General features: G+C 36.3%; 1 protein-coding gene across 1 annotated transcript in view; it reads left to right on the forward strand.

Moving 5' to 3' along the window:
• LOC117674879 (piezo-type mechanosensitive ion channel component 2-like) overlaps positions 1 to 26,420 on the forward strand; it is a 67,738-nt gene that overhangs the window by 32,473 nt on the left and 8,845 nt on the right. The window contains exons 24-43 of the mRNA XM_034433103.3: positions 698 to 860; positions 1,904 to 1,993; positions 2,803 to 2,894; positions 3,698 to 3,769; positions 4,383 to 4,498; positions 4,759 to 4,888; positions 5,159 to 5,230; positions 6,814 to 6,980; positions 7,607 to 7,773; positions 9,358 to 9,600; positions 10,260 to 10,518; positions 11,088 to 11,276; positions 12,216 to 12,372; positions 12,540 to 12,651; positions 13,739 to 13,886; positions 15,099 to 15,310; positions 16,991 to 17,149; positions 18,987 to 19,134; positions 22,273 to 22,458; positions 23,078 to 23,170. Coding sequence (XP_034288994.2) covers positions 698 to 860; positions 1,904 to 1,993; positions 2,803 to 2,894; positions 3,698 to 3,769; positions 4,383 to 4,498; positions 4,759 to 4,888; positions 5,159 to 5,230; positions 6,814 to 6,980; positions 7,607 to 7,773; positions 9,358 to 9,600; positions 10,260 to 10,518; positions 11,088 to 11,276; positions 12,216 to 12,372; positions 12,540 to 12,651; positions 13,739 to 13,886; positions 15,099 to 15,310; positions 16,991 to 17,149; positions 18,987 to 19,134; positions 22,273 to 22,458; positions 23,078 to 23,170 — 2,975 coding nt within the window. The remainder of the gene's footprint in view (positions 1 to 697; positions 861 to 1,903; positions 1,994 to 2,802; positions 2,895 to 3,697; positions 3,770 to 4,382; positions 4,499 to 4,758; positions 4,889 to 5,158; positions 5,231 to 6,813; positions 6,981 to 7,606; positions 7,774 to 9,357; positions 9,601 to 10,259; positions 10,519 to 11,087; positions 11,277 to 12,215; positions 12,373 to 12,539; positions 12,652 to 13,738; positions 13,887 to 15,098; positions 15,311 to 16,990; positions 17,150 to 18,986; positions 19,135 to 22,272; positions 22,459 to 23,077; positions 23,171 to 26,420) is intronic.

Consider the following 26,420-nt stretch of genomic DNA (forward strand, 5'->3'; position numbering starts at 1 on the left):
TGAAAAATATATCCTGAAAGAAAACAATAGTAAACCTTTTCTGTATCATTACCAAGAAAATAGCAACTTTATGTTTATCAGTAATAAAGCTTAACTAAAAGGACACTGTCCCTTGAATAAAACGTATGGAAGATGATAGCTTGGATTATTTCTGTGCAAAAATATCTTCTCTGTTGAGGGTTAGAGTTACTTAACAATAGGACACATTTTAAGTTTTGTGGAATTTTATCCATAGAATGTGATAGAGAAGCTGTAATGTATTTATTTGTTTTATTTTGTGGATAAAATAAATAAATAAAAGAGTAAACATAGTTTGTAACTTGTTTTCTTTTGAAGAACTAAATTTATCCTTGCTAACTCTGAAAAACAAAGTTTCATTCATGGTCTCCACAATATTCACATTATATTGCATAAAATGCAAATTGTATACATCTGTTAATATTAACAACAACAACAACAACAACAACATGAGTCTTCCTGTAGGGCAGGGCTGTCAAACTTGTGGCCCGCAGGTGGGATGTGTCACGCGCTGGCCATGTCCACGACCCATTTAGCGAAGGGGGGAAAAGTCCCAATACGTCATGTGACTTCACCATGATGATGCAAGTTTGACACCCCTGCTGTAGGGAAACTGGATGATCTACATTTCCAACTTACCACCTAGAAAAACAAGTTTGCATATATTGTTTCTGCACAGATCCACCTAATAATGAGATATGTGAATTGCCCAAGGATGAAGCAGGAATCCTGTGGGATGCAGTATGTTTCATATTCTTACTGATTCAGAGAAGAGTTTTTATGAGCTACTATTATCTCTATATTGTGACTGATCTCCAGGCTACAGATTTATTAGCCTCCAGGTATTTATCAACAATATCTGAATTTACAACAATATTGCATTTGATTATTGTAAGTGGAGATGGAAACAAGGCTAAAAATGGATGATTAACTGATGTAACTAACATCTAGGCAGATAACTGACATGGAACAAAGTGGGATATTTGCATCTAGTGCCCTGAAAATTTTAACATTGCTTAGAGTTCTTCTCCATTTCCCAGTTTAAGCTTTTCTTGAACTTACTAGAGAAATTGATGACTATGTCGTTCTTATCACATGACACATTTAAAACCACTGCAGGATTGAGCAAGGATTGTGGTGATTTTTCAGACCAACATAATCCAATTAATATGGATTACCTATTCAAGTTTCCTGGGCAAATGTGGTTCCTAAAATCATGAAATCATTCCCACAATTTCTAAAAAAAGGAATAGCTTTTTAAAGAGGTGTGACTAATCATAATGTATCATTTTTTTCAAGTTATAGCTTTCCTGATTAGGTTTTGATTTGTTTATATTTTTCAGCGCTGTTGGTTGCTAATATGTTCTATTTCCAGATGTGATGTAAGGGAAAATAATTCTCCAACCATGAATTTCACTGCACATATTTAATTAGGTTATTATGCATAAAGGGAACTATCACGTTTATGATCCTTAGAAAATAATATTCTGACGTTTTGGAAAATTTAAGTTTTTATAAATGCAGTTGTCTAATAAATTGCTGATTATTAATGGAGTCTGATTTTTTAAATTGGTTGGCATACATATGTACATAAATGGCTTGATTTATAACTTTTTTCTGCCTGAAATATACTTAATTAAATTTTAAAATTGCTTTTTCAACCTATTCACAATATATATCTGTTTGGAGACAGTACACATCTGAATATTATCAATACAGCAGTCTGTGAGCTTCATGGGTTTCCTATAAAGGCAGCTTGCTCGCTACCATTCTAATACAGAAAAAAAAAGTAAATTAGATAAATTAGATAAATTGGATAAATTAGATCCTTGATCTACCAAAGCACAGTTTTGGAAATATTGTTCCAACTTGTTTTTCAAAACAGGGCAGCTGAGATGTTTGAGTTGAAGCTGAAAAAAAAGGTGACTTCTCGGATGGAAGAAAATAGAAAATCAATGGAAATCATGAAAAAGCAGTAAGTTTCTTCATTCAGTTGCAGCAGCATCAAAAAAAAACAACAACCTAGGAAATATGAGAAATCTATTTTCTTCTGAGGTGTTCAGTTGGGAAAGGCAGTAAAGATGGATCTTCAGCTTAAAGGCCAAAAGTTTCAGTTTAGTATGTCAATATCATTAATGTCACCCATGTATGCTGAATAGCTTTCAATCAGATTGTTCTTTGTGACCAGAAGTATTGGATATATATTTTGTCTTTCTTTACTAAATTTTGTTTTTGTGGCAGCTTTTCTTCAGCTGTAGCATATACTGTAGTTATCACATACAATATATTTATGAGATAAAGTCTGTGAAATTTGAGACAATTTACAAATAAAAATACATATTTATTATTGTATTTGGTAGTCCAAAGAAGTCTGCATATCTAAATCCATATCATAATTACAAAAAATACTTACAGCTAGTGTGAGTTAAAATGCCCCCCCCCGCCCCCCCCCCTCTTCTCAGTGAAAGGATCTTGATATATGTAAATATGCTAAATGGAAATTATGGCCCTTGATAGCACTTGTCTGAAAATGTGGAAGTGTGGTCCATATTATTAGGAAAAGAAATAAGCTTAAATTTCAGACATCTTGTACTTTAGGCTTCATTGGAAGAATGATGCCTAAATTCTACATTGTCAAGCAAGAGAAGCCAACAAAAGAAAGAAAGGAGGGAAATCATAATACTAGCATAGTCTTTTTAAAAAAACTCAGTTATATTGGAATAAAAGTATCCTTGACTTTTTTTGGAGGCAGGAAATCATCTGTTCTTTTGTGATTTTTTTTAGGATAGACCTGATTAAACCAAAATTTAAAAACCAAAGCTCCTGCAAAGTACTAGAAACAGAGTCTGATCAGAAATTGGAAGAGGAGGATCCAGGTAAAAAACCTCATTTCCCCCCCACAAAACATCTAAAACTTATTGCTTAGAAAATTTTGAATATCCCAGACATTTGGCAACCTTCTGACAAGTAAAGTCAATGGGGAATCTGATCCACTTAACAACCGCATTATTAACTTAACAACTGTGATGATTCATTTAATGGCAAGAAAAGTCATAAAATGAGGCAAAACTCACTTGACACATGTCTCACTTAGCAACATAAAAGAAAATAGAAAATCAATGGAAATCATGAAAAAGCAATAAGTTTCTTCATTCAGTTGCAGCATCATCAAAAAACACACCTAGGAAATATGACAAATCTATTTTCTTCTGAGGTGCTCAGTTGGGAAAGGCGGTAAAGATGGATCTTCAGCTTAAAGGCAAAAAGTTTCAGTTTAGTATGTCAATATCTTTAATGTCACCCACATAGGCTGGATAGCTTTCAGTCAGATTGTTCTTTGTGACTAGAAGTATTGGATAGATATTTTGTCTTTCTTTCCTAAATTTCTGTTTATCTTGAAAAGAAATGACACTAAAATTACATGGATATTTTGGTAATTATGACACTCTCAAATTCTGCTGTTGCTGCTATGACTGTATTAGCCACAATGTTTGTGTGACAAGGTCATTTGCACTTCATCACTTGCCCCTTGACCCTATGGATGCCCATGCATGGTCATGAAGTCTGCGAATTCTGGGAACTCCAACCAACATATCTGGAGAGTGACAGGTTGGGTAATGTTTCTCTATTTTTTCTTAAGGCACTTTTTACTGAGTAATTCTTTTTGTCTTTTCTGCAGGAGATGATACCAGCAAGATGGAAAAAGAGAATAAAAAGCATTGGTGGCATCCATGGATGACACAAAATTCAGGTACGTTACCTGTGTTTACTAAGAAAAGGCCTATTTACTTGGTGCCACCTTTGAAGAGGGGCATCTTCTTTTCAACTTGTCCTCTTTAGTTTGTTTGATGTTTATGCTGTAAATAATTATTGCTAGGCTTGGAAAAGCATGAACAATCAGTTAAATCAGTTGGTTAAAAACATTTTGGCAGATCAGAGAGATGTATTTGATTCAATAGTCTAATATTTTTTTAAAAAATATTTGTAATGCAAAGGACTTACAAAAAATATAGGTGTCATCTTCAGGTACTGCATATAGCTCTCTTTTATGCAAGTACAGTAGCTTAACAGTGAAATGTTTGGCTAAACAATTATAGTTTTCCTTCTTTTCTACCTAATTTTCTTCTGATGGGTTGAGCTACAATTGGCTTGAATAGAGGGGAGCTGAAGTTAATTCCATCTGCAGGACACCAGGTTAGATAAAAAGCTGTTTTAATTGGTTTTAGTATTTGCAAGTAAGTAATGTGGCAATGGAACTGAAATCTTTGAGGAGCAGAAAACTTGGCTGAAAAATCTGAGTTTTATCCATGTGGCATATAATTCCATAAGAGTTTTTTAATACCTGGATTTCCTGTCAATTTCAGTGGTTCGAATTAGGAGCTATTGCCTTTTTGATACAGATAGTGAAGATGAAGAAGAAGAAAATGAACACTCTGAAAAGAGCAAAAAAGAATTCTTTAAAAAGAAAACGGCATGGCAGGTGTGACCAATTTCTGAAGGGGAAAAAATGTGCTGGGGAAGTGACTGAGAGCTAATGGAAATGGCACATAGGCATGTAGTTATTTTTAAATGGTAGGCAAAACTATTCATTCAGGCTTTGCAAACTTTCCAGCTGACTTCTGACAAGCAAAGTCAATGGGGAAGTCAGATTCACTTAACTGTGAATCTTACTTAACAACTGCAGTGATTCACTTAACAACTGCCTCATGTCTTATTGCTCAATAAGATTCTCTTTTGCAGCTTGCATATGAAGCCTGGATGAGCAATGCAAAATCAGCTCTAAATAACAGAGAGCAAGATGAAATTAGAAGTCAAAGAAATAAAAAGGAGGAGGAAAGGAAAAATGAGCAATTGCCAGGGGTTGAAAGAGGTAGGAGTACTTATATACATGCTGTTATTTTCACTAGGTTATACCATGATTGGTTAGAAGTGGAAAATACTATATTTTAAATCATCCCTCACCTCTTATTAATATAATTTGAAAACTTTTCCACTTAAAAATGAATGTATATTCTTGTTGATAGAAATGTGGAAACCTCAATATACAACTTTGGTCCCTTCATCAAGGGCATTGGCCTGAGTCATAATTCTGGGATGCTGTTTTGATTTTTTTAGTTTTTGTTTTGTTTTGTGTGCTTAGCTAATGTCAGTTTGGAATCCTCTGATGAAAATATAGAGATACTGGCTTCTGAAGAGGACTTGGATAAGTCAGGTAATTAATTCCATTGTACAGAAATCATTAAGATACAAATTAATGAGTCAATCATCTCTCTCTCATGTAAGTCACAGGAAACCTTTAACTCAGGTTTCCAGTCTTGGAAGGGTGACAAGAAGGCCGTGTCATCAAAGGTGATGGGGCATGAAGCAGGGGAATCCACCAATGAGGATCTGTACTAATTGCAGTTGGGACAGGGCACCTGGCCATTATTCTGTCTAATTTGGGATTTCTTAAGATGTTTTCATTTCCAGTTTATGCATGGGAGTCAAGCAGCCAAGGGCTACAGTGTACAAATGTCCTGCAAATTAAATTTTAATGAGTTTAATTCCATAATGGTGATGATGGTGACATTGAAGGGACCGATTCTACATTAAATTTTGAGTCAATAAGCTCCAGCTTACCATATCTACCAAGAATAATCATGCCTTTCTGATAGCAGTTTCTATTTCATTATTATTTCATGTGGCTCCAACTTTATTATCTTGTTAATATTATATTGCAGGTATAATGGTTTTGGGATTTTAACTGTGATCAAGCAGGTGTAATAAAATATAAAATAAATATCTCCATATCACCATGAATATCTCCATATCTCCATGGATATCACATTAAATGCATTTTTGCACTTTGCAACAGTTGATAGCAATTATTAAAATCATAAGCAAGAAAGATATTTAACTCTTTCTCCTCCTGGTGAACTCTCCCGGTGAATTTAGGAAAATCTCTTTGTATAGAAGGATTTCGGGAGTATTGGGAGAAAAACACAGTGACACAGTGGTGAAATCCACATTTTTTTACTACCGGTTCTGTGGGCGTGGTTTGGTGGGCATGGCAGTGCAAAATCTCCATTCCCACCACACTCCAGGCGAAGAATACTGCAAAATCCCCATTCCCTCCCTACTCTGGGGCCAGCCAGAGATGGTATTTGCCGGTTCTCTGAATTACTCAAATTTTCTGCTACTGGTTCTCCAAACTACTCAAAATTTCCGTTACTGGTTCTCCAGAACCTGTCAGAACCTGCTGGATTTCACCCCTGCAGTGACAGTTTTACAGTACTTTCTCCCAAAGTATGTATCAACTTCAGAGAAAGGGTTTTCTTAAGGAATGTAGCAGGATAAGATACTTGGATAAATTTTTCTCTCTCTGTAGCTCCACCAGATTAATTAATACTATTTGCATTTTGAAAATCTGAATGTTAAAGAGAAAGATACATTTGATATCACTTCTAAAGTAACTTTCAAATAGCTATATAACTGAAAGTATACCAATGCCAATGAATTTATGGTATCTGTTAGACGACAAATAAAACAGATCATAACATGAATATACAAAATACAGAATAAACTAAGCAAATAAATGTCACTGAAATACAGACAGATGCTGTCACTGTTAGAGATTGAAACATTTTCTATATGTGTATGAGTATTTGTGAGAGCAAAGTTAGTGAAGCAGTTTTTATAACTATAATATGAGGGTTACGTCCCAAGCCTTGCAGATTCCTAAAGAGTCTTCAGAATTGGAATGATATTGGGCTGTCAGTTTTTCTCATAGTAAAATGCTTGTTCTCTTCACAACAGAAAGTATTGTGCAAAGAATAATCAACATTATTAAGCTTATCTCCATCTTGATGCCTGCATTGAAGGATGATATTATAGAAGCCCTTAATTCCCTCATTAAAGATAATTTGGACATTGCTGATGCATTGAGAATCAAAAAATATATTCTTTCGCAACAGATGAACAAGGTAAGATTTCTGGATTTTGAAGTACCATAGCTTACATTCAGTTTATAGAGGCATTGTATTTTAGTTGCAATTTTAATTTAAGAAATTGGATTTGAATTTTATTATTTTTACTTTGCTTAGTTGTATTGTTGCTAGTTGATGTCAACTCATGGTGACTTTGTAGATAGTTGTCCTGAATTGCATTTGGTGTCCAGTCAGATGGCCAATCATTGCTGGAGTGAGTGCTTTCAGACTGCTAGGGTGAATTCAGCAACTATAAATGTAGAATTCATAGGACATTGTGTTGGGAACTATGGTTGGAAATATATGGTGTTGTGTAATTAGTTTAATTTATTATGTTTTTACTTAAAATTATCAGGAATAATATAGGCAGCCATATGCATTTCTCAATGTACATTGTAGGCAATGCTAGTTAGCATTGACTAACTACTAATTTCTACTAAAGACAGTAGAATGTGTTGAGGAGCTTTTCTCTTCACCTATGACTTTCTCCATTTCATGTAACATGTCAATTCCAGATAATACTATTTTCTTTTGAGCTTTCATGGACCAAAGCAATTCCATTTAATTTTCCTTTACTGCTCTCTTTCCACTCAACTAATTGTGCTCTGGATTATTTTCTAAAGGGAAATGAAGTTTCAGCAGATATGGTTGTACAACATTACAGATTTGGGAATAATCAGCCAGTTTATGGAGAATATAAAGCCAAAGTAATAGAAACTGAGGAAAGCCAAGACAAGGTATCTGAATCTCCACCAACTGAGAATACTGAGCCTTTATCTGTGCAACTCAGGTAAGAAGTAATTGCCTGCCACAAGGTGGAAACCTCCAGTATTTTTTTTTTTCAGGTTCTTGTAATGTTCTTATACAGTAGCAAATATATTGTGATGTTGAGGAACAAATATAACATATATTTGAATCTGTAGTATCTCTTTTGCCCATTAAAAATCAATGGAACATAACCACAAAGGCATTATCTCAGCTTTTATCTTTGACCCTTTAAAGCAGTATTTGTCAACCTCAGCCGCTTTAAGATGTATGGACTTCCAATTCCTAGAATTCCATAGACAGCATTCTACTTGACAATTCTGGGAGTTGAAGTTCACACATCTTAAAGTTGCCAAGGTTGAGGAATGCTATCTTTAAAGCAAAGAGTGCTGGCAGTCTTCACACTGCAGGTGCAGGGGAAGGAGAGCTGAAGTGGTAATGGAAACCTTCAAAAGTGGCTGCCTTTCTAGATAACATGGCTGTTTAAGATCAGTTTGGTCTTGGATGGCAGATGTTGCTTCTACCAACATATAAAAGGTGTATGCAAGAAAATCCTTTTGACGGAAAAGGAGGATGCAGACCCAGACAGCTGTGGTGCACCAAAATTACATCAAAATGATGAAATGCACACTGTGATATCATGCTGCACATCCCTCCATTGCATATTTACATCCTTTGTACATGTTGATGCAAGTAGAAACATTGTGAGTTTTGCAACATGACAGTATGTTTCATCACAGCCATTTTTCTTGGCTCTTCCCCCAAGCACTAGGATAGGGAGAAGTCAGATTTGGAAGGTAGCAGCATTGGCTGCATAATAGAAGAGTGGTTTTGATGCCAGGTTTTTCTTTCCGTGTTATTGTTTGTTTGTTTTTCTTTTATTGTTTGTTTTTCTTACATAATGGTTGTAAACTGTTCAGAACTGTGTTTTTAGGATATGTCAGCCCCAAGAGTTTGAAACAAACAAACAAACAAACAAACAAACAAGCAGGAGGATTTCTACACTGGGCAGGTCACAACCAGATGATCTCCAAAAGCACTGGACAGTGTGAGGTTGACTAGATGATCTCAAATATCCTTTACAAAGCTATGGTTTTATGATGTGACTCCCACACAGAAACATCTGTGCACACCAAAAATGAACACAAAACCCACTTTCCCATTTTTTGGTGCTTTGCTTTTTTAGATTTTTCAACTTGGCTTTGAACAAAAAGCATATTCATTACATTTATATCTTTTAAAACAAGATTAAATAATCTGTTACCCATTGACCAAATGTGTGGTCTCTCTCAGCCTAAATACTGGGTGGTAAAACACAAATTTTTGATGGTGAGATCTTTACTTTGGAGACCAAATATGGAATTTCTGAACAAAGAAGTATTGTCTGCCGTCATTCTAACAGAGGACTTAAATGTCCATAGTTATCAAGAAGCTTGTTTCCATTGATTTTTGTTTTGCACAAATCCCTGATGGTAAAAATAGTTCAGAAGTGAAGGATAATGAATTGTTTTTAATAGCTCTTTGGAAGAAGAGCCATTGTGAAAATGCCTCTCAGTCTTGGAGTTACTAAAAGACTTCTGGGCAATTTTTTAATGTCTTTCAAAATCAGAAGATCCAGTGAAACTGACAAAGATGTAATGGAGACTGAGAAGATAGAAGGGGGAAATGAAAAAGAAGCCCTCTCTCAAGGATTCACTCTGATCACTTCCTGTGCAGAACCTGACGTTCTTTCCAGCTCTCCATCAGAAATTCAAGAGTCTGCAGATTCCTTGTTCACTAGAAGTTCAAAAGCCAACAAGCCATTAGATGAAATATCTACTATGATGACAACCAGTGAGCTGGTGCTTAACAGGCAAGCATATTCTATTATGCTTTTATTAAAACTGCCTTCTGACCTCACTTTGCTTTCGAAGAGCATGAATTCAAGGTTGCAAAATCCTTAGGTCCATAATATTTCAGTGAGTGCATCTTGTTCACTGTTCTCACATAACCCAGAGCAGACATCTCAAAGCTCCATTGTGTTCTCCAACACACTGGGTGAAATGCTGAGATTCACAATCCCACATTTGGATGACTTCAACTGTGGTAGGCTGACCTACTAGTTTAACAATCCCCAGTGGGGGGAAAAATGAAAGAGATGTTCATGATGAACTGTATCTAAAGTTCAGGATATCATTTATTCTAGAATATATTTATGCTGGTATATATTATTTTAGTTACAATTGTTAATTGTGAGCTAGTTTGGTCTAGTGGTTAAGGAACCAGGCTGGAAACTAGAGACTGTGAATTGTCCTGCCTTAGGCATGAAGGCTGTCTGGATGATTTTTTCTCAGCCAATAATGTTAGCCTCATGCAACAAAGTAGTTGGTTAATTCTTGTCACAACCAATGGATTAATATTTAGTTGATCCAAAAATAGGACCCTGCACCTAGGGGAAAATGTTAAGAAGGGGAAATAAGTTACTGTAGTTAATGACATTTCTTTTGTGTTTTTTCCTTAAATATGGTCTAGCATTCTTCATGACAATGAGCTGGAGCAGTCAGATAAATTTTACCAGTGCCTTCCTTTTCCCTTGAAGCTGGGAATTGCTTTGTACCATGTTATGGTCTCTACATCAGAAATGCTTTGTTATTTTGTTATCATTGTCAACCACATGGTTTCTGCTTCCATTTTTTCTTTGGTTCTCTCCATTTTGATATTCCTGTGGCCTATGTTGTCCAGTCCAAGGCCTACCAAATTCTTCTGGATGACAGCAATCATTTACACTGAGGTAAGTGTTCAGTAGCTGCTGCATTTAGTTGCTGTACTCTTCTCTGTATATCATTTTCACTCCCCTTTGAGCTTCAATGAAATAAAGAACTGACTAGGTACTAAGAGGTCTCAAGCCTACCTGTGAATCTTAGTCTCTGACTTGGAAGCAACTACTGATCACATTGGAAAGAAAGAAAACTAGAACAGAACATGATACAAAGTCTCAAGCAAAAAGGAGGAAAACAGGACTTCTTGTTAGCATCTTCCAACACAGGCCTTTGAATAAATGGTGATTTGTATCTGGAATATATGTCCTCCTGCTAATTATCCTGGGAAAACACATGGATAAGAGTGAAAAACAGTTATTTCAGCTGAATCCTACAAGATAAATTTTAATATTGTCTCACAGTTTCTATTGACTTTCTCCTTTGAAAAGATGTTCATTAAATAAGCAGGATAAAAATACGAAGCCTGCGTTGTAGAACAGATCACTACCCCCACTTTAGCACTGCTCACTGTTTTAGAAATCTTGAAGAATTATCATTTTATAATAATAGTAAATCTACATATGTTTTCTTCTTCTGCCAGATAATGATTGTGATCAAATGCATTTCCCAGTTTGGATTCTTTCCTTGGTCTTCTAAGATATATTGCAATATCAGTGCAGAAGCACCATTTGCCTTGCCAAATATAATTGGGATTGAGAAGAAAGATGGATATGCACAGATGGATCTGGTGCAGCTCCTAGCCTTGTTCTTGCACAGGTACATCTTGAAGGTACTGCAAACTATCCTTAATAAGGAAGAAAAACTTTAATTCTCCTTTTCAAGCATGGATTTGTTAACATGTCGTATAGCAGATGTTTATGACAACATCAGAAGAGTCCTGTAAATCAAAAACCTATCTAGTCTAGTAACTTGTCCCTACGATGATTTTGATCATCTATGGTGATCAGTGACTTTTCTGTAGTGATCAACCATGTCCCACCAGAAGAACATTAGATTAGACATTACAATAGAGAGTGACACTCATGTTTTTTAGCAGATGGAAATGTCATTGCAAATATATTACCTTTGAAACTGCAGCTAATATAGAACTATCAGACCCATTGGCAGCCTTATGCTCCATTAATTTCTTTAATTTCCCAGGCTCTGGAAACAAATAATTCTATAGTTTGGGCAATCATTTTGTAACAAAACATTTATTTTGGTCTGTCCTGAATAGCCAGTTGTTTTGTACTATCATTGAGAAAGAGAGATGTTCCTTGCTCTGGATATTCTTCATACTGTAGAATATAATAATTCTTTACACCTTTCTTTCTTTTCCCAATTATTTTCTTTTTTCAACTAAAATCTCTCAAGCTGTAATTTTTAATACAAGACTCCGCCAGCTATATGACTGAAGTTTCCCTAATTCTACAATAGACTTGTCATAGAGCAAATGAAGCAGTCAATGTTATGGTCATAATATTTAAAGGATCATCTCTTCAAATGTTTTTCTCTCCTAAAGCATCAATCTGAGTTCCCTCAAATACTGAAATTTTGGTGGTTACTTGACAGCCAACTTTCTTCATGAAAGCTCCAATTATTTTTCCTGCTCTGTGTTCTGACATGTATGGGAATTATGCATGTATAAACCCAGCATTCTTTTTCACTTCTTTTAAATGTGGTTAAAGATTCCCACATGCAATAACTTTCACTTTGCTTTATCCCACAGTGTCAAGGTCTCTGGGATTCTAAAATACTAGATCCTAAGCAAAAGGACATGACCAAGAAATCTAAGAAGAAAGATTGCAAAGGTCATTCGAAAGAACATCAGTCTAGCTCAGAAGGATGGCATCTCTCTAGGAACATTTTTAAGAGGGCTAATAGAGGTAGATAAATGCAAATATGTGGACAAAATATTCTTGCTATGAGAACCCTCCTGATCAGCAGGAAGAGTAAAAATAAAAACTATACTAATCAAAGAAGAACTGGAGAATTGAACATTTTATTGCTGGAGTGGGAGAAGCTAATGACTGTTTTCCTTTCCTTTTGACAGACAAACCTCTGAAAGAAGCCCAGAAGACATGCAGCTTTTTCAGAAAACCTCCATCTGGCAAGAAGAGACATTCTAAAGAAACAATAAACCAGAAGATACTTAAGACAAAAATGTAAATGGAGGGTTTCCTTTTATGTTTTAAGAACCTCTAAAAGAGTATTTCCTGACCTTCACAACTTTAAGTTGGGTAGACTTCAACTTCCCTCTGCTGGGGAATTCTAGGAGTTGAAATCCGCCCATCTTAAAGTTGCCAAGATTGAGAAACACTGACCTAAAAAAAGTAAGGTGTTGCAACCTGAGTTGAGTTGCAAGTAGGGCAGGAGATGGCAGGAAGAGTAGACACAAAACTTACATTGCCTGATGATCATGCCTGAAAAATGATGCTGCTACATAGAATTCTACAAGGGAGAAACATGCTACATTTGCTTTTGACTATAAAATAGTCAAGATCTTCAAGATTTTGTTTAGCTGACTTGATGATGCAAAAAACATAGCTCTGAGAGAAGATCCGAGGTCAGAATGATGCAAGGAGTACTGCGCTGTTGTACCTAAGTTCTGCATGTTTTGTATGTATGTGTCACAATACAATGTGTGGACAAAAGGGACAGAGCTTAATCACAATGGTGTGATGCTCATTTTGTCATTTACCTACTTCTGGGGATACCTCTGTGATCATGCCTTTATGAATAGACATATCAATCAATTGCTGACAAGCAGACTCAACTTCCCTCACACACACCCTGCCCTCCAAGTTAGCCATAATAAGGCTGGATGAAGTCTTTGTTGTAAAGATAGGTGATGTAAAATTGAATAATATCCTGTGGTTTGCTTTCATTTATGATTACAATAACTGTCTTTTCATGGTTATCTGAGTTGAGAAGTCCTAGAATGAAATCAGATATTTCAGCTTGATATCTGACCCAACCAGAAAATAATGTGCATCAGACTACTGTATGTGGGAAAGAACAGACAGAGAAAGGGGTATCTAACTCTAGAAATAGGAGGTCTTGAAAAGGATGTCCACATTTACACCACTCTTTGGGTCTAAAACCTCATCTCAATTAGCTAGCTTGTGTGTTTTCTGCACTGTCTGCTATAATGCTATCACTTTTTTCTTGAACTTTAAGCAAGGACTTTAGCTTGCTTAAATATGACTCTACTTTACACTTTGACGGATCTAGATAAACTTTTACCCCCAGTATGCTTTGGATTTATCGGCCTATCAAGCAGTTCTTCTATGACATCACTTATCCTGAGAGCAACCCAGTCTGTGATATCTATGCTTTCATCTTCACTGCTGATGTGATTAGTTTTATTATTGCCATCTTTGGCTATGGGGCGCTTGGGGTAAGTAGCAATGTGTGTTGCTGAAATTTTATCAGAAAGGGTTTGTAGAGTATGTTTTGGTGGGTCTGGAAGAAAGTTTTTTTTCAGAATTGCTAATTTGCTAATGCTTCCCTCAGTGATGAAGAAGAAATACTCATGTGCTCATGATGTGCTCAAAAGCTATTACTATTTTGCTATTACTTAAAATTCCAAATCCATGAATGCATTTCAAGAGCCCTGGTAGCGCAGCAGACTAAATAACACTGTTATTAACATCAGCTGCCTGCAATTACTGCAAGTTCAAATTTCACCAGGCTCAAGGTTGACTCAGCAAGAATATGTGACTTCTTATGAATGTATGAATGTTCAAGAACCAAGTTGGGGTAGTAATTTGAGTTTTCAATTATTGGACGTAGATTTAAATCCCCACTTAATTGTGGAGTTCACTAGGTGATCTTGAGCTAAGATCTGTTAACTCATGGAGTCATTGTGACTCTAATAGAGGAGAGGAGAGGAGGGAAGGGAAGGGAAAGACAATACTAGAAGAGACTACAGACTGAAGAGGATTGGACCCAAATGCTTTAAAGCAAAAAGTAAACCTGAAGATGATGAGGCATATTTGGAACTGAGTCTATGGAACATAGGAGCAATGTGGCTTCTATATGATACAATGGAAATTAGAGAAAATACTGGTTAAATAAATTTATGAACCTAGATTTGAAAATGAAATGCAAGTCTTTGTATTTAAAACTTTAAATGATTTTAAATGCCAGTCTAAAGTGTGGGACCATTATAAATATGAATATATTGATCTATTATTGTTATGGCTATTGATACTAATACATATGTCTCATACTATTCCTTTGAAATAAACAGCACTAAGCAAAGTGAAGAAATACTACATAAAAAGTTATAGGCAAAAGAAATCAAAGTTCAGAAAAAAGAGGAAATTTAACTTAATGTAGTTTTATTTGGCATTATTATTATGTTTGGTCATATATATGTTTAGCTAAATGTTTAGACTCAATTTGGGATTTTTATCCACCAACGGAGTACTTGCCAAGGGCCTGATAGGCAGAGATTGTTATTGATGTTAAGGGTTTTTAGCAGTGCCGATGGTATTCAAGTGGTCTTTCACACGTTTTAGGATTCGAAGTTATCTATTGTTATCAATACTGTCTTTTTCTTTCTTTTCTCATGGTGTTATTATTAATTTTTTCTAACATATTTCAGAGGCATTCAGACAGTGATATCACAGAATCCCTTTTGGAAGATGAAGTTCCTGTACCTTGGCTTATGATACTCTTGATACAGTTTGGCACCATGATAATTGATAGGGCACTCTACCTAAGAAAGAACATGTTTGGGAAGTGTGTTTTCCAAATGATCTTGGTCTTTGGCATTCATATTTGGATGTGTTTCATTTTGCCACAAGTAACACAAAGGTATGGCAACATCCAGGAAGGAACTGGGAGTTGCTTCCTGAAAAGTTCTTTTGGGGCTCAATTCAAAAGGGAGATATATATTCAGTGGGTGGAATGGCCTTTATTATGTGTCTTTTCTATGTGCTTCGAGGTATTACTTCAAGTCGTCAAGGATAACCAAGTCTTCTCAGGTTGAGTATCATATTTTGTGTTAATTTGATGTGGTGGGCTGTACAAAAAGTAACAGGTAGGTCCAGGAAAAAGACCTTTACAAAGCTGAATTATAATGAAAGTGTTCTTTACATGAAACTTAAATTAACAGATGTAATGGATTCAAATTAATAAGAAATGAAAAAAATACCAAAAAGGTGCTACCAAATTTCAGAAGCAATGAAAGATGGAATTCTGGAGATTACTCAAAATTATTTAGGTACTGTACATGGCCTATGGTTTACCTAGATCTGTTCTAGAGCCATGTTGGTGGTTGCACCCACATTGTGGAATGTTCCTTCAGTCATTGTTGAGTGTAATTGGGCTTTTCATAATTTATTGCTTTCATTATGATTTTAAAGATTGTTTGAAGTATGTATTGTTCTTTAGAGTGAGAGTGTTAAATACTATTTTAGTTAATGATGATTCTGTTTAGTGTCTTTAGTTGCGTTCAGGCATAAAGTATAAATATTATTGCATTTGAAATGAAAAAAAAAGTCAGGAGAGTTTTAGTAGTATATAGGTAACTAGTAAGATTACTTTCCAAGTGTGTATTTAATAAGTTTCTCCTTCTACCACATTAAAATAATGCAAATTGGTGAAAATGTTTGTGACCTTTGGGGGATGCACCTAAAATTTTTATAGCCATGTATACATGGAACTTGAGTTTATGCTACTTGTGCTGCAGAAAGTATATCCAGATCCAAGCAGTAGAACTAAATATTTGTACTTGGGGATTGTTACGTTTGTTTGTTTGTTTATTGTGCATGCTTACATTAGTATATCCATGAACAATTCTCCAGGAGGAAAAAAGCCTTATATTCATAACCATTCTAATGCTTCATAGAATCTGCCCTCAATTCATTCATTAACTGGTGAATATAAGGTACATAATTATCTGCATGTAGTTCATGTCCCTAATAAAACTGTAACCATTTACTTTATATAGCCTTCAGTTGTTATTAAGGGAATAAGGAGGATTTAATTCTTCTCCTGTTTCTCTCTTCTGTGCATCCATAACTGGTCTGCAGGGTATGTATCTATCAAAATTTGCAAGATGGGAAGCACACTGTGGCAATAGTAGCCCTGCCCTCTTGGTCCATGCATTTATTTAACTGACATGTACAAAAGTGGCAGAGCTTCATTGTGATGCTGTGCCTGCCATTCTGCAGATTTTGAACTCTTCCCCTATGAATACATAATGCAACTCTTGTGTAATTAATGACAATTCTGTCTGTTCCCTTCACAAGGCTGTACAAATAGATGCATTAAGTAGACCCATGGACCAAGAGGGCAGGGCTACTATTGCCACAGTGTGCTTGCCATCTTGCAAATTTTGATAGATACATACCCTGCAGACCAGTTATGGATGTACAGAAGAGAGAAAAGAGGAGAAGAATTATTGAGTAACAGCCAAGAACTAAGAAAATTTTATGGTATATGTAGTTAGAAAAAGTGGGAGATCAGAATGATTTTTCTGTTCCTTCACAGGAGATTTAACAGGAATAGATTGGCTCAGCTGTGGTATTTGGTCAAGTGCATTTCTTTTGGTTTGTCCACATATCAGATCAAATGTGGCTACCCAAATCGGACCATGGGCCACTTTTTAACCAAGAATTACAACAATATAAACCTCTACTTTTTCCAAGGGTAAGTAGTAATTTCATGACAGGATATAAACATGTGCATACCTAGAAGAAGGTGGCCGAAGGGAGATTTGAACTAACTGGTAGGTTTTGGACTCATACTAATAAAATAACTTCAGCAGCAAAAAAAATCTTCTTTGGTCCAAACTATTCTACTGATATAGATTGTGAGAAGGGAAAGTGACCTCTATTCTACAACTCCAAACAATTTTCTAAGCAATATTCTAAACAATATGACCTAAAGGTTAAAATGTGGGACTAAGGCTGGAAGACCAAGTACTAGTCCTCCCTCAGGCACAGAAGTTCACTAGGTAACTTTCGATCACTTTTTCTTTCCAGCCCAACTACCAGTATAATGTAGTTGTTACAGTACTAAATGAGGAATTAGAAGACCCAAGTTCTAGTCCACCTTCAGTTAAGGCAGGCACTGGTTGCCATTAGGTTGATACCTCTTTCTTTCAACCAAACTTACTTCCTAGATTTAGAGGGTTTGTGTGTGGGGGTGGGGGGAGCAATTAGAGGAAAAAATGCTAAACATGCCTCTTTGAGCATCTGGAGTTCACAATATGAAAAAAGATGCTGAAGAGCTGGAAAGAGTGCAGAGAAGAATACAAAGATAGAAAGAGGCTTGAGGGCTAAATCTTCTGAAGATTGATTAAAGGAACTTAGTATGATTAGCTTAAAGAAGAGAAAGATCAGGGAAGACATGGAAGCAGTCTTCAGATGCATGAAGGAATATCAGAAGGTCTGGATTTATTTCTCCAGAGCATCTAAGGACAAGACAAAACTGGCAAGGGAAACTTAAAAAAGAGGAATCCAAATGTTAAACAGTACCTATTGTAAGTGTGCTTTCGAAAGCATGTAAAAAATGCAAGTAGAAAAATAGAGACCACCTTTGGTGGAAAGGTAACAGCATTCCATGCACCTTTGGCATTTAGTCATGTTGACCACATGATCATAGAGACATCTCCAGACAGTGCTGGCTCTTCGGCTTTGAAACAGAGATGAGTACCGCCCCCTAGAGTCGGGAACGACTAGCACATATGTGCGAGGGGAACTTTTACTTTTTATTGTAACTGTTCCATCATTGGAGATTTTCAGGAAAAAAGATTGGATAGGCATTTGCTCAGGATAGATGTACTGGGCTTGATTTACTGAATATGATTTATGGAGGGAAATGGTAGACCTATGTTCAAAGTTTCACCAGCCCTTAAGTAGAATGATAATCAGAACTTTGTGGCTCCCAGACAATGGAATCAAGAAACAGTCCTCACTATCTTCAATTTCCTTTTTCATATAGTGATAAAAATCACTTAGTTTTGACAATTTGAATAGATTTTTTAATAAACAGCCATAAATAAAATTATGATTATAATTTTTTATGAGTCAAGTTTAAGTCATAAATGGAAATCTATGATTGACTAGTCTTAAAATCAATCAATTAGTCAATCAATAATATATGATTTTTTTTGACTCTATGCCACTTGCAAAAAGTACAATTTATCATTTTCATTTTGTCTTAAGATTTTGTACCTGAAAATATAGGGAAGCTCCAGTGTTAGCAGCATTGATTTAGTTGCAGAACATTTCTGCAGTGTAAATTTAAAATGAGTGCAGATGTTTTGATTTGTAATTCTTTGAAAGAAGAATTACAGATATCTGTATCAGGATATTATTGGTATCCAAATTAAAGAGTGATAGTTCTCTGTAGAATTTTCTTTAGAGGAAAGCCTTTAAATAAACTCCTAAAAATTAATTTATCAAATGTTTATGTTTGAAATGTTTATTACAAAATGCTAGTCACCAATATCAATTTGCCTTTTTTATTCTCTCATGGATAGATTCCGCATAATACCTTTCTTGGTTGAGCTGAAGGCTGCCGTGGACTGGGTCTGGACTGATTCTACACTCAGCCTCTCCAGTTGGAACTCCCTAGAGAATATTTATGCAAAGATTTTCATTATAAAATGTCAGAGAGAGTGTGAAAAAGTGAGTGATTTTTTTTCCTGGATCTTGCTAATTCTCTTAATGCAGGTGACACAGGATAAACTTGCTGGAAACTCTGGAAATTGTAGTATAAAATTTCTAAATGTGGCAGGTTGAACGGGCGGGGGAGTCTGGGATGATCTAGTCGATCTCTGAAATGGTTCGTTTTTATTAGCCATATTACAATAAACATTGTATTTAAGATTTCCAACTTCTGTGATGATCATCTTTTTGCTCATATCTGAATATTCACAAATGGAAATATGGCCACAACATGTAGTTTTTGGAAACACTGATATGAAAACACTGAGATCATTGTATGTTTGTCAGATAAATCATAAAGGGATTTTGAAATATTTGGTACTGGGAAAATTGTATTATACCTAAAAATATGCTTTCCTTGGCCGCTGCCTGATGCATATCATTAACATGGATGCATGGATATATTTTTCAGTTATGTAGATGTCCTGGATGCTGTTTTTTCTGTGTAAGAAAAAAAAATACAGTCAACTGCCTTAAAAAATCATATCAGAATCCTTCTGGATCAGACCCTAAACCCATCTAGCCCAGTGTTGTTATGAGCAGTACTTAAATTAATAAATCTGTGTTCAACCAGATAATTGGAGAAACTCACAACCCTGGACCAGAAGGCAAGAGCTCCCTTTTACTGGAGTTTCTTAGCAGTCAATACTAAGGCCCATTGCTCATAATTCAGAAGGCAGAAATCTCAGTAACCACTGTTACCCTCATCTTCCATAAACCTCTCCAGTCCCCTTTTAAAATTATTCAAATTATATGCCACTTTCCACAATTCACTTAGGTCCTGTACCATTGATTCCTGAATCTCCATGCCTTGTTATTTGAGAGGGAGAAGGGAAAGGGAGAAGGGAGAAAAACATTCAGTCATGCATTACCTTGGAATATTACCTACTACCAACAGTGTAGCTTTGATCACCAGAGTTTAGGAAATAGAATTCAGAACATGCTCTGTTGCTAGTGTTGATCAAAATTAGCAATGCTGAAGCACTTGTGTAGAATTGAAAGTTACTGCTCCTGGTTCTGGCTTCAGATTCTTATACTGTATAAATTTATTTATTTATTATTTATTTATTTATTTTGTCGCATTTCTATGCCACCCAACTCCCAAGGGACTCTGGGCGGCTTACAACAGAGAATAAAACAATGCAAAAATATCCCATACAAAAGTTAAAAGAAGACATTAAAACATTAAAACGTTAAAACACATACACTCCAATTTGTGGCTGGGTCTCACAAGATCACTATAACGAGATTAACGGCCCCAGGCCTGCCGGAAGAGCCAGGTCTTCACTGCTTTCTGGAAGGCCAATAGGGTGGGGGCGGTCCAGACTTCAGGAGGTAATTGGTTCCAGAGAGCCGGGGCAGCCACAGAGAAGGCCCTCCCCCATGGGCCTGCCAGCCGACATTGTTTAGCTGATGGGACCCGGAGGAGACCGACTCTGTGGGATCTTACCGGTCTCTGGGAGCTATGTGGTAGAAGGCGGTCTCGAAGATACCCTGGTCCTGAGCCATGTAGGGCTTTAAAGGTAATAACCAACACCTTGAATTGTGCCCAGAGACCGATAGGGAGCCAGTGCAGCTCATGGAGAATTGGTGTAATGTGAGTGTATCTAGGTGCACCCACTATAACTCGCGCGGCTGCATTCTGGACCAACTGTAGTCTCCAAACACTTTTCAAGAGTAGCCCCATGTAGAGCGCGTTGCAATAGTCCAACCGTGAGGTGACAAGGGCATGAGTGACTGTGAGGAGAGCCTCCTGATCCAAGTAGGGTCGCAATTGGTGCACCAGACGAACCTGTGCAAAGGTCCCCCTAGCTACAGCTGTCAGATGTTGTTCCAATCTCAGCTGTGAGTCTAGAAGGACACCCAAATTGCGAGCCTGTTCTGAGGGAGGCACTTTCTCTCCCCAGAACCAAGGATGGACAATCGACATAGTCTTTAGGGGGCAATACCCAGAGCCATTTGGTCTTGTCTGGGTTAAGTCTGAGCCTGTTGACTCCCATCCAGATCGTCACAGCCTCCAGGCACTGGCACATCACATCTACCACCTCACTGAACTGACGAGGGGTGGAGATATACAGCTGGGTATCATCAGCATATTGCTAATATCCCACCCCATGTCATCGGATGATTTCACACAGTGGTTTCATGTAAATGTTAAATTAGGAGGGGAGAGAGGACCGAGCCCTGAAGCACCCCACAGATGAGGGGCCTAGGGGACGACCTCTGTCCTCCTACCAGCACCGACTGTGATCGACCAGAGAGATAGGAGGTGAACCACCGCAACATGGTGCCTCCCACTCCCAGCTCTCTTAGTCGCCCCAGGATACCATGGTCAATGTTATCGAAAGCTGCTGAGAGGTCAAGTAGCACCAAGATAGAGGAATGACCCCTGTCTCGGGCTCGCCAGAAATCATCCATCAGCGTGACCAAGGCAGTTTCCGTGCTGTAGCCAGATCTGAAGCTGGGCTGAAAAGGGTCCAGATAATCCATTTCATCCAATGACCGCAGGAGCTGAAGTTCCATTACTTTCTCTACAACCTTTCCCACAAAGGGTAGGTTGGAGACTGGACGAAAGTTTTTTAATTCTGCTGGGTCCAGGGAAGGCTTCTTGAGGAGGGGCCTTACAACCGCTTCCTTTAATGGCTGCAGGAAGGACCCCTCCCTAGATTGGTTGTACTATTTACTTATTGAGCCATGGTGGCTCAGTAGTTAGAAAACAGTTTGCAGGCTAATTCTGCCCACTGCCAGGAGTTCAATCCTGACTAGGTCAAGGTTGACTCAGTGTTCCATCCTTTCAAGGTCAGTAAAATGATTGTTGGAGGCAATGTGCTGACTCTGTAAACCACTTAGAGCAGATGTGTCAAAATCGCGTCGTCACAGCATCGTCACATGGACTTTTTCCTCCTTCGCTAAACCAGGCATGAGCGTGGCCAGTGCATGACACATCTGGCCCGCAGTCTGCGAGTTTGACAGCCCTGACTTAGAGAGTGCAGTAAATCACTATGAAGTGGTATATAAGTCTAATTGCTACTGCTATTATTTCAGTATGTATATGGAGTAACCAAACTTTTTGTCAATTAACTCCTCTTTCCCCTCCAGAAATATCCCCAACCTCCTGGGCAGAAGAAGAAACCAATTATGAAATATAGGATGGGTGGCATCACTATCTTCTTACTTGTCTTCATTGTATGGTTTCCACTTCTTCTTATGTCATTGAAATCTGTGGCAGGTATCACCAATCAGCCCCTGGATGTCTCTGTCAAAATTACCATCAGTGGTTATGAGGTAACAGAGAGGACAGTTGAGAAGAGAATATTTAATCCTTTTACAAGTAGCTCCATTTCCATTGCTCAATTTAAATCAGTTAAAAGGAAAAGGGAGCTATGGGTCTGTGGTTAAGCAGATCCTTGCCTGCAAAAGATTTTTATTTATTAAATTAATAAGGCCTCATTCAATCTTTGTTATCTCTATCAGAAAGAATTACACAGTTGATAATGTGGAAGCTTTTTCTTCCTGATCAGAATAAATAAACTTTCTCCAACTTGCTGCCCTCCAAATTTGTGAGCCCAGCCTGGAAATTGTAATTCAACACATCTGAAAAGTTAAGGTTAAGAATGGGTGGATGACATAATGGTCAGCTGGAGACTTTAGATGTCTGATAGAAGCCATGATGACATTACATGTGTCATGATGTCATCATATAACATAAGTTGTGTAATTTGGAAAATGATGCTGTGAAATTCTCTCCCCCCCCTCAATGCATTGTTTGGAGATGCATCCAAAAAGCTGCATTGTTGTATTAACCCAGGGCTAATATAAGCCAACCTATGAGAGATAATATAGTGAGTTACATTTCTAGCACAGAAAAAGTTTGTAATATAGTTTTGTTTTTCTTTTTTTCTAGTCCTTGTTCACTATGAGTGCTCAGCAACAAAATCTGGTTCCTTTCACTCATGCAGCTTATAATCAACTCACTGCTCAATATGCTCTCTATCCTGTAAGTATATATGCACCTTTGTATATACACAATATATGTACTTCTATATACATACACAAGGACACTCTCACAATGTGAACTGTAGGGATCATGTTTCCCCAGCATTTTTCTTCCAGTTGCCCCACAAAAACACATTACATGTTTCAAAGAAATTTATCTAATTTCTATGGTCACCCATCTCAACTAAGTGACTCTAGTTAGTTTACAGTTCTAAAACAATAAAGCATTTAATACCAATAAAACAATCCAAAACTAAATATATACAGCATATATTACAATGTATCCCCAAATTTCGTTTTGTTACTTCAATTTTGAGAAAAATACATTCTGCATCCCGTTTTACTGTTAATTTCGTATTATTCCTGGTCTTAATCCTGGCCCTAGAAACCAGTTCTTGCCCAAGGCATTGGTGAGTTCTGATTTAAATTCAGTTCAAACCCTAAAACAACAGAGTTATAGAAAAGAAGATGTAAGCGGATCAGTTCAACAAACTAAATCAACTCTCTTATGGAGTGTTGTCCATATTACAGCTTTAGAAGCAGGGACAATGTACATGTTATTATTAGTTACTGGGAACACAGTTCCCAACTTAAGTTATCTTCCCCTTTTCAGTTACCAGCTGCTTTTGTAATGAAAAGCAGGAGCTGTTGGCTGGAAGTTGATCTCTTCCCCTCCTTTGGATTCAGTGTAAAATTTGTTGGTTACCAGATGCCTGGAAGAAATTTCCCAGGTTGACTGCAGCCTATTTCTTTTCTCTTTTCTTTTTTAAATAGTTTTTATTAGGTATTTTACATTTTAAAATGAAAAACACAATAACAAAAGAAATACAAAAAGAAAAAAAAAGAACATACACATACATCAAATGCTAAAATACAAAACTAACATTTATATACAATTTTACAACTTTCTGCATCAACATTTGTCTTTACGTTTAAATTCCATCTTCCTAATCCTTCTCTTATTTTTATATGCCCATAATTAACATTTTTGTAAGCAGGATTGTTACATATATTTATATCCAGTGTATTAATTCAGTTTATATTCTTATTTCTTAATTTGATTTCTATTTTCTAACCAGGTATATAACCTTTTCCACACTTTGTAATAGTCCGAGTCATCTCTTTCTTTGATCTCCATTGTTAATTTATCCATTTCGGTGCATTCGAGGATCTTTTTAATTATTATTTCTTCAGATGGTGTATTGGTCAGCTTCCACATTTGCGCTAAAGTAATTCTGGCCGCCGTTAGAATATGCAATGGAATATAGTACAGACTTTTTTCCATTTTTTATCAATTGTTCCTAGGAGGAACATTTCTGGTTTAAAATCCAACTTTTGGAATGTAATCTCTTCCAACCACCTTTTAATTTTGTGCCAAAATTTCCTCACACTAGGGCACATCCACTACATGTGGTAGTATGTCCCTAATTTGTGGCCACATCTCCAACATTTGGGTGATAGGTTAGGATGCATTTTTGCCAATCTCGCTGGTGCTAAATGCCATCTATAAAACATTTTATAGCTGTTTTCTTTATATAATACTGCCATAGTCAATTTATAATTTTTACCCCACAATTTTTCCCACTTTTCCAATTCTATATGTCCAAAATTCCTAGCCCAACTTATCATCGTTTCTTTTACTGTTTCTTCTTCCAATTTGTATCTTAATAGGCAGTTATAAAAATTTACAATCATTTTTCTTCCCTATCCTAATATTATTTTATCTAATTCCAATTGTTTCCTATTTATGCCAAATTGTTCCTTATCTTTTTTGAATCTAGTTTGGATTTGTAAATATGGCCACCATTCCAAATTTATTCCTTGTTTTTTCAGGCCTTGTACTGATTTTAATTCCCTAATAGATTTGCGTATCTCACCATTTTGTCTAGGTCTGTGGTATTTGGATGTATCATTGCTTCCATTGTAGACAACCAAACTGGGACCTTCATATAATGGTTCTTTTTAATTTTCTCCCATACTTTCAATTGTGCATCCCTTAACTTGTGTCATTGAAAATAAGTATGTGATTTGTGTTTCCTGTCCCAAAGAAAACCATGCCAACCAAGCTGGAGGTCATGGCCTTCTATCGTTAATATTCGCTTATTTTTTAGTTGTATCCAGTCTTTGAGCCATGTTAGGGATGTCGCTTGATAGTAGAGTTCCCATTCTGGTAAACCAAAATCTCCTTTTTTCCTACTTTTTTGCAATAATTTGAATTTGATACATGGTTTTTTTCTCCGACCATATAAATTTCAATGTCAATTTATTTAATTGTTCAAAGAATTTTTTCCCTAATTTTATTGGTACCGTTTGGAATAAATATAGTAATTTGGGCAATATGTTCATTTTTATCATTGAAATTCTGCCAATTAATGATATTGGTAATTTAGTCCAGTTTTCCAAATCTTTTTGTATTTGTAGTAGGAGTGTATCATAATTATCCCTCTTTATGGTGGTACACCTTTCTGTTAGCAAAATTCCTAAATCTTTAATTTTATTTGTTCTCAAGATTCCCAGTTTCTCCTATAGTTCTTCACTCTGTCTGTTGCTTAAATTCTTAGTCAATATTTTAGTTTTGTCTTTATTCATTTTAAATTCTGCTACTGTGCCAAATTGGTTTATTACTTGTAGTAAAATAGGTCCAGATTCTAAAGGTTCCTCAATAATAAATGCCAAATCATCTGCAAATGCTTGGACTTTATATTCTTATGACTTAATTTTTAATCCCTTTATTTCTGAATTATCTCTAATTTGAGACATTAGTATCTCCACAGACAGAATGAATAACAGAGGAGACAGCGGGCAACCCTGTCTTACTTCTTTAGTTATCCCAAAGCTTTCTGTTTGTTCCCCATTATTATTTTTGCCTTCTGTGTAGTATATATGGCTCTAATCATTTCTATGAATTTTTCTCCAAAATCATTCTTATTAATCAATTAATCATAAAGTCCCAGTTTAAGTTGTCAAAAGCTTTTTGCACATCCAAAAATATCACAGCTACCTGTTTTTCAGGGTGAGCTTCATAATATTCTAAAGCATTGATGAAAATTCTTACATTATTTTTTATATATCTGTTGGGTAGGAATCCATTTTGGTCCGAATGTATAATTTCGTTCAGTATGTTTTTAATTCTATCTGCTATTATTGCTATAAATATTTTATAGTCAGCATTTAGCAACGAGATTGGCCGGTAATTCTGGATCTTCTGTTGTTCACTATTGTTTTTGGGGATGAGAGTTATTAAAGATTCC

This window comes from Pantherophis guttatus, chromosome 3, assembly GCF_059756535.1.
Source record: "Pantherophis guttatus breed Tessera chromosome 3, ASM5975653v1, whole genome shotgun sequence".
In the NCBI taxonomy this organism is placed as follows: domain Eukaryota; kingdom Metazoa; phylum Chordata; class Lepidosauria; order Squamata; family Colubridae; genus Pantherophis; species Pantherophis guttatus.